General features: G+C 40.5%; 1 protein-coding gene across 1 annotated transcript; it reads right to left on the reverse strand.

The window, feature by feature from the left end:
- Positions 1-431: 431 nt before the first annotated feature.
- On the reverse strand, positions 432-8,705 carry LOC139721703 (uncharacterized protein C1orf50 homolog). Its single transcript, XM_071633032.1, has 4 exons — positions 8,587-8,705; positions 4,733-4,848; positions 3,629-3,847; positions 432-861 (listed from the first exon to the last, which is right to left on the reverse strand). Exons 1-4 carry the CDS (start codon positions 8,603-8,605, stop codon positions 619-621), a joined length of 597 nt encoding a protein of 198 aa, XP_071489133.1. The 5' UTR covers positions 8,606-8,705; the 3' UTR covers positions 432-618.

Genomic DNA, 8,705 nt, shown 5'->3' on the forward strand with positions numbered 1-8,705 from the left:
TGTGGATCACATCTGTTGACATCCAAGGTGTTGTGTAAAGCATATAGTGTATGGTCTTCATTTGTGAAATGGAACACGATTTCACACTTTTCACCTCATGCAAAATCTTGTTCCACTGCATTTCTGACCATTCACTTTTTTTTTTATACCAGTAATGATAAATGGGAAGAACATGTGTGAGATGGCCATCCATAATTTCAAACACAACACTTCTAAAATCTTTATGTTCCCAATCATTTGAAAGTATACAAAGAAATACAAATACATCTAAATTATCATCTTCAAAAATTATACATTGCAAACCGTGTTCATGGTTTTATATTAAAAGTACAAGATTAATCTCCATCATCTTGCACTACATAGTACTTGAGAAAACAGGGCATGAGAGTTTGGTAAATAGTTTGGATGTTGTTGCTTTCACTAGACTCGTAAGGATTCCACAATAAGGCCCTCGGAAGAACGTTGCCCCTCTCAGCTTTAGTCCAGATACAGTAAAACTATCGCACAGCACTCTCCAGATGCCCAGCAAAGAAAAGCATGCTGGCATGACGCAGCAGCTGGGTGTGACTTGTTACCACGGCGACAGGGAAGGCATCCAAGGATAGCATGGTCCCCCTTTCACTGTGTCTCATCCATGTGCTCCGTGACTCTGGCCCCCTGAGATGTCTTGTGCACTTGGGGGATGATGCCATCAAAGTTCGGCTTCGGGTCGTACGTGATGGCCGTCTGGCTCGCTAGCAGCTTGTCAATGATGGCGATGTCCTCCCCGCGCTGTTTGATGTCTTCCTCCGGCGTCCACGACATGTCGTACTCCAGCTTGTAGCATCCACAGTATATGTGTGGACAGGTGCTTCCCCACTCCTGTGGGAACATGAAAAGTAGCACAAGGCTTTTAAATGTAGACACTGAACATTGAGATACATGAGCTGATTAGTTTCAAGTAAGATACATTGTATCATATCTGCACGGTGCTCCATGATCACCCCACACACATATATCTGTAATATGGATCCATTTTTTTTTCTGTGAAATATATATAATCAGGGGCAGATCCAGAATTTCTGTTAAGAGGGGGCACCTTTACAAAATTAATGGGGGGCGCATGCACCCCCCATTTTCTTAAATTTCTTTTGTTAAAAAAAAAGGGGGGGGGGGGGGGTGAGGCGCACATCTGGTGCACCTCCGCCTAAATCCACCACTGATAATCCCAGCTAAAATGTGATACCTTATTCAATGTTTGCCATACATACATACAGCATTGCAGTGTATCAGTTTCTTTTGAGAATTGCTGTCCAAGACGAAACGAAATTCCTGGATTTGCTACTTGTGAACGCTAACACCTGATGTAGAAAAATAAAATTGAAGAACTAGGAACTCAAATCTGTGGTCAATGTGTTTCACCATGATCTCTGACTACCAATGGTTAAAGGACAAGTTCACCTTCATAAACATAAGGATTGAGAGAATGCAACAATATTAGTAGAACACATCAGTGTAACTTTGAGGAAAATTGGACAATCGATGCAAAAGTTATGAATTTTTAAAATTTTTGTGTTGGAACTGCTGGATGAGGAGACTACTACAGCTGGTGAGTCATGTGCGTACAACAGTATAAAGAAAATGTAAAAGAAAATTCAACATATTTTCACTTTTTTCGCATAATAAAAGAGCTCTTGACTTCCCTCTTTCTAAAGGCAGGGGGAATAATATTACCCATAACATTTGTCGGTAACGAGTCAGGGGAATGTGTACTTTTTTCAAAAGATGGAATTTTGTGAAATTCTCTTTATATTTTCTTTATATTGTTGTACGCATGTGACATCTAAGTTATTCATACACTGCAGTAGTCTTCTCATCCAGCGGTTACTACACACAAACTTCAAAAATTCATAACTTTTGAACGGATTGTCTGATTTTCCTCAAACTTTCAATGATGTGTTCTACTAATATTGCTACATTCTCTCAATCCTTATGTTTATGAAGGTGAACTTGTCCTTTAATAAGATTAAGGTAGGGAGTTGAATTTTATCAAAATCCACATTTATGTATTGATTTGCTTTACGTGACCACTAGGGAAGGGATAAATGCTTGTAAGCAAGCAACCACCAGGGGCAGCTTTTAGTCCCCTCAAAATTACAAGGCAATGAGGATTAAGTTCCTTGCCTGGTGGCACAACTGCTACAGACAGGGGGATTGAACCAGGGACCTCATGACAAATGATAATAATGAATATGATGATAATATAACAATAATAATAATAATAATGATAATAATAATAATAATAATAATAATAATAATAATAATTATTATTATTATTATAATAATAATGAAGATGATGATAATAATATGATAATAATATAATAATAATAATGATAATAATAATAACAATAATAATAATAAACAGTGCTTATATAGCACAAAACACATAGTGTATATGTCCCTACGGTATGTGCTCACTAACACTGTCATCATTTTTATCAAGTACAGGGGAAACTCGGTATAACGAACACTGCTATAACGAGATATCGGTTATTACGAGGAAATTTTCCCGGTCCCAAATTTCCTTCCACACAAGTCTATGTAAAATGCTACTCTTATAGCGAGATCGGCTATAACGAAATAACTGCTATAACGAGATAAATTTTGTGACTTCCAAACAAAGAAAAACATAGTAAATCAAACCTGCTATAGCGAGGTAAAGCAAAATGCCTTCGGTAAAGCTTTACTTCGCCTGTGCTATCATCTTCCGAGATTGTAAAGCTTGATGCACCAAAAACTGTCTTGTACACACACAATCATTTTCTTCAGTGCACCAACTAGCACTGCATGTTGTACGTGTGAAGTGTGTGTGTGCACGCACACTGATACATGCAGAAAATGTGGTGGGACGGCCATATGTATACATGACATCATCATGACGTTTAGCAGGTGTGAGGCAATCTGATGCTGTGATTGGCTTTCTACGTAGGGAATTCCCCATCTTCACACACACGCAGTCATAATGTACATACACAATGTGTCACATACACTGCACACAGCATTGTGCAGACCATATTCCACACACCCATACACACCACATACTAATCCATAGACGATCGCAAGCTATATAATTTACAGATTCAAATATCTACAATTAATAAGAAACACATTCTTCATATTGGATTTCACTGGCGAAAAACATCTTCTTACCCATAAAGGTGAGTAATTCCCTCACACACATTATCAAGTTATCAGTATTGATTGAAAGATGATGGATAGTCCCACATGTGCAAATTAATGTCTTTACGTTATCCTTTCTTTTATGCCTACTGATATAACGAGATATCGGCTGTAACGAGGAAAATGACTCGGTCCCGTCCATCTCGTTATATCGAGTTTCCACTGTAATTGTTGATGCTGCTAAGTACTATAATCATTATCAATTTTGCCAGTTTGTGCAACACTGGCAATCACTCTTTACAAATTCTGGATTGTTAACAAAACAAAAGAAGAAGAAAAAAAAAAGGTATCTAAATCGCTCCAGAAACTTATAATGCAGAAATTCAATACCTTGCTCTTGGTTGACAGTCAAAGTTTTGCTACAAGTATGCAACAAGATATCAAGAGCACTACTGAGTGCCATACTAACCTCAGGTGACAGGATGGAGAAATACTTCTGCCCTGATTCTCTTTCGTACAGGAAGTACTTGTGACCGGGGCGTTTCTTGATGTTGCAGGCGGCGTGGTGGAGATCAGCATCGCGTTTAGCCTCCTCCAACACCTTCTTGGCTTGCTCCTGGAGATGGCGAATCTGATCGGCTATCGTCATCAGCCTGTTTCCCGCGTTGGCTCGCACGAATTCATCTGCCTGTGAGGAAGTGAAAACATTCAGTATCGGTCTCTTTGTTCCTTTGCTTAATAAAATCAAAACTGTACTGTAATGACAAAATAACGAGAAGCATTCTTTGAGCTTAAATGGGCCTAGAACTGCAGAACTTCTTTAAAAATTATTTCGTGATTGGAATAATTGCACTTCATGGCAAGTCACATACAATTGTACTCTCTTATTTTCCTGAATTGCAGTATGTTTTCCTTCTATCTAAAAACAAACTATATGTACTCTGTATTCTTGGTTAGGAGAGTGATATGCAACCAATAATTGCAACGAAGCACATTTGTGACTTCTCATCAAAAGTAATGTTCCTGTCAATTGAGTACCAACATAACTTTTGATATCAACTTGTAGCACCCTTAATACTGGTACCTTTAAAAATGGTACTTAAGTTTGCATAATCCATTCTACCTTGATAGAAACTAGATAACTGCATCAAATTGAGAGTGTGTAGGCTATTCTCTTACCATTCTTTTGAGTATAATTCTTCTCATCATGTAGAGACAAATACAAGTGGATTCTTTCTTCAAAGTAAAAAAATTGACATGTATTTCTAATTTAAAAAAAAAATCAAATTGGTTGGTCTCAATCAGTGTGAAATTAATTATCTGTGTGATTCTAATAGCATAGTGTGGTATATTTTGAGGAATCGATTTTCTGTGAAACAGAGCAAACATCATTTCACGGTGAAAATACTCATGCAGACTAAGTAGTAAACTCATTTAAACACGATAAAATAACAAACATGGCGTCTGATCTGTACAGCACTGCAAGAACACATCCTATCACAAGAATCATATTGTAGGGGCTGGGAATGACTGGATGATGTTCCCCTTATTATTGCATCACGATTAAGCTGACCTTTTGAACTTGTCGAGCCAGGTCTACAAGGTCTGTTGGATCCTCTGGTGTGTTTGTTCGTTCGGAATGGACCAGAACTACTCCACTTGGTCGTGCATTGCTCTCAACGAGTGAAACTGAGGGTGACGAGTTTCAATTCAAAAGACAGACAAACAAACACAATATTATGATGTCTTTAAGGTAAGAAGTGCAAGAACTGCAATTATTATCACATGAATCACTGGAGTTACAAAAGAATGACTCAAGAAAAGTTAAACAATAACGATAACCGTACTGGTACGACAAAGACCCAACTATAAAGTGACATTTCTTTGTGACTGCACATCATCTTTAATGATAACAATTTTCAAATATCTGTACACTCACTAGAATCTGAATTTTCAAGGTCAACTCAGGCAAGATCAGAGTCTCCATGTTACAAATGGTACTGGCTAATCTGCATTACAAATCAAATCCTTACAGCATTCACTTCTCATAAAATCAAGTAGGTACAGTGTAGTAATGCATGACAGCTGCAGCTGCCATCTTAATTCTTATGAATAAAACACAAATTATTACATCTTGATGTGAATTCTGCCTATTTGACCTTTTGTTTTAGACAAACTTTTATTATGCCATGGGTCACTGTCAGAGAGCACACATGCATTGATTATACACGTATATGTCACAGACAAAGTGAAGACATCTTTCTCAATCACGATACTAACGGCAGGTGCTCCCTTGCTCTATTTGCATTGTAGTTGTAAAATTTACAGTTCATTCAGTTGAACTGTCAAATGCTTTGCGATCAGGTTCAGTTTAAGCATATTATATAGATGATGTCAGAGTAGACAGAAAAATTTGTCTGTCCGGAGGAGTTTTTAAATTTTTTTTTTCTTCACATTTATGGCTAGTGTTCCTAGTGGCTCTCCTCAGGAGCTCCGTATCGGTGTAGAGTAAAAGCCCCAATTTTCGGACACCTAAGCTTTTTTGCAATATTTATTCAACTCAAATAATTTTCCACAAAATGAAATCTATAATAATGTTTGTTACATATATCAAACTAATTTTTCTTAATATTGATTTTCTCAAACCGATCATAAAATTTCACAAAATCCCCAAATATTATCACCTTGTCAATTCCCCAAAATTCGGACAGCGTCTCCAAAATCCGGACACGCGTGCAATGTCAGTACGCATACAAGGCCGCTGAAAAATCCGCGCGCGCCATACCTTCTTGACGCAAGGTTGCATTGGGGATGTTGCGGCGCCCGTTCGTGTCCGAATTTTGGAGACTCTGCACTTGCATTCAGCCCCTGTACATTTATTCACTGCATCGGCACGTACGGAGATTTTGTTTTTCTTTTGTGTTTTTGAGGATACCATCACACTCTGAGCTTGCGATAAGTGAAAAATCTCGCAACAGAACGGCGTAATTTTTCAATTTTTAGCGCTTTTTCGGCGACCCCGATTCTTTACACGGGCCCTAATATGCGCGCGCTTTGGAAAAGTCGCGGCGATTCCGCGATTTTGACGGCAAAATTTGGGATTTTAGATGGATTTTTGTAGGTGACTCAGGCATTTTCGCGTGGTGAACGAGTGTGCTAGTGTGTGAAACGATGTGATATGCTTGTGCAGAGACTCCAACCCCAAGCACCTTCTGATCTGGAGATTCTCCCGCCCGAAACCCCTAGCAAACGGGAGACTCCAAGTTGATGTGCGCGAAGTTCCTATAGGGTTCTAGATGTTCTCTGGTGTTATCTAAGGCTTATTTCTTCAACATACGATAGCAATAAGTAAGAAATCCTTTTCACCGGGAGACACAGAGCCAGGGCGGGAGAAATCAACTCTCAAGCGGGAGAACGGGAGATTTTGCAAAAATGGGCTTTCGGCGGGAGATCTCCCGTCGAGAACGGGAGAGTTGGAGTCTCTGCTTGTGCTGTGACAGTCGACTTTGCTGCCTTGTGATAAGTGGTAAGTGTCCGGATATTGGAGGCCGGCCGAAAATTGGGGTTCTTACTCCAGTCCGGGAAACCCGCTCATGAGGACCGCCCCCGCGTACGAGGATGGTCCCTCCTCATGAGGACCTCCCCCCGCCTCATGAGGCCCCCCATTCACTTCTTATTCATCTCACATCTGACGTATAAATTGTCGCAACTTTGCACGGTGATTTTTTGTTACACACACATGTCCACTATCCATGATGAAAAGAAGAAAAAATCCTGTCTGTTTTTTTTCTTCAAAAATCGAGTTTTAATCAACCGATGCAGAGCGCCCATCAAAACACGGGCGCCAGCGCGTTTGCACAATGCAAGACTGCCGCACCTAGCGGCCTGATCCGACTAAATATTTTCGATGCTTTTTTCTGCGGCTCTCACCTCTCCGCGCACGAATCAACCTCGTGAAGCTGAAGTCTGACATCTTTTTACACAAATTCGTAACGAGAAAAATTAAATCAGTACTAACCTGATCTTGTCCATATATTCCAAATTACTATTCCACACTGATAGAGTAGGTGGGTAGATGACATACTCCAGTTTGTTAGCAATTCCGCCCACGTATTCCGCCGTTTGGGCGCTTTTTCTGGAATCATCCCGCGACGCGACGCATCACATCACGCATCCAGCACATACCAGACTGGTATGTGCTGGATGCGTGAATTGTGATGCGACGTACGTCGCGTCGCGGGATGATTCCAGAGAAAGCGCCAAAACGGTAAGCGGGCGGCGGAATCGTGGGCGGAATTGACGAAGAAAGTGAACTCGTCATACCTACAAAGTGATTATTTTGCTAACAAACTGGAGTATGTCATCTACCCACCTACTCTATCAGTGTGGAATAGTAATTTGGAATATATGGACAAGATCAGGTTAATACTGATTTAATTTTTCTCGTTACGAATTTGTGTAAAAAGATGTCAGACTTCAGCTTCACGAGGCTGATTCGTGCGCGGAGAGGTGAGAGCCGCAGAAAAAAGCATCGAAAATATTTAGTCGGATCAGGCCGCTAGGTGCGGGAGTCTTGCATTGTGCGAACGCGCTGGCGCCCGTGTTTTGTTGGGCGCTCTGCATCGGTTGATTAAAACTCGATTTTTGAAAAAAAAAACAGACAGGATTTTTTCTTCTTTTCATCATGGATAGTGGACATGTGTGTGTAACAAAAAATCACCGTGCAAAGTTGCGACAATTTATACGTCAGATGTGAGATGAAAAAGAAGTGAATGGGGGGCCTCATGAGGCGTTCCCCGGGGGGCCTCATGAGGCGGGGGGGGGGGGGGGGGGGGGGGGAGGTCCTCATGAGGAGGGACCATCCTCGTACGCGGGGGCGGTCCTCATGAGCGGGTTTCCCGGACTGTACTCTATGTTATAAGAGGGGACTCCTTGTTCTTCTTATTTAAATTTATTTGGCATTTATCATTCCCCTAAGAATATTTACGCCAATTCCATGAAGCCAGATGTAGTCTCCGCGGCCCATCCACGTCCCACCACCCGAGCCACGGCCACGACAAGAAAGATAAATTTACAGACCGATCTCGCCAAATTTTGGTCAATCAATCAAATGTCAGCATTACTGACACTGGTCAGACTCAGGGCCGGGTAACAACTTAATTAAATTACATTATGTGATATAAGTCTATCTACATGTTGAATTCTAGTTTATCAGCAGGAAGTATTCTACGACTTCCACACAACATGCTTTGAAATTAAAACACTATCGCCCACAAACATACCATGCAGTTTACACATTTAGTCTTGCGTTCACTTAAACCCAACGACATGGAAAGTGGGTGGGACTGTACAGTGTAGCGAAGGTGGTGGCACGCCTATTACTGCATTAAACTTTTGAGTCGAAATACAAAGGATAAGAGAACTTACCAGTTGTAACTTTGCTCATGATGATTGATTTATATCTGGCAATGACAGCAGTAAATTCAGATAAATTGTCTGCTGGTGACTGCTGTTTAGAGAACGTTAGTTGGTGCCGATATCGGGAT

This window comes from Diadema antillarum, unplaced genomic scaffold (genome assembly GCF_040938485.1).
Source record: "Diadema antillarum isolate AM-2024a unplaced genomic scaffold, OU_Dant_1.0 scf00000147, whole genome shotgun sequence".
In the NCBI taxonomy this organism is placed as follows: domain Eukaryota; kingdom Metazoa; phylum Echinodermata; class Echinoidea; order Diadematoida; family Diadematidae; genus Diadema; species Diadema antillarum.

Excerpts from the sequence above, each read along its gene's own strand:
- LOC139721703 (XM_071633032.1), bottom strand. Across the intron at positions 3,848-4,732 it reads TGGCTCGACAAGTTCAAAAG|GCAGATGAATTCGTGCGAGC; the intron begins GTCAGCTTAATC and ends ACTTCCTCACAG. Across the intron at positions 862-3,628 it reads TCTCCATCCTGTCACCTGAG|GAGTGGGGAAGCACCTGTCC; the intron begins GTTAGTATGGCA and ends ATGTTCCCACAG.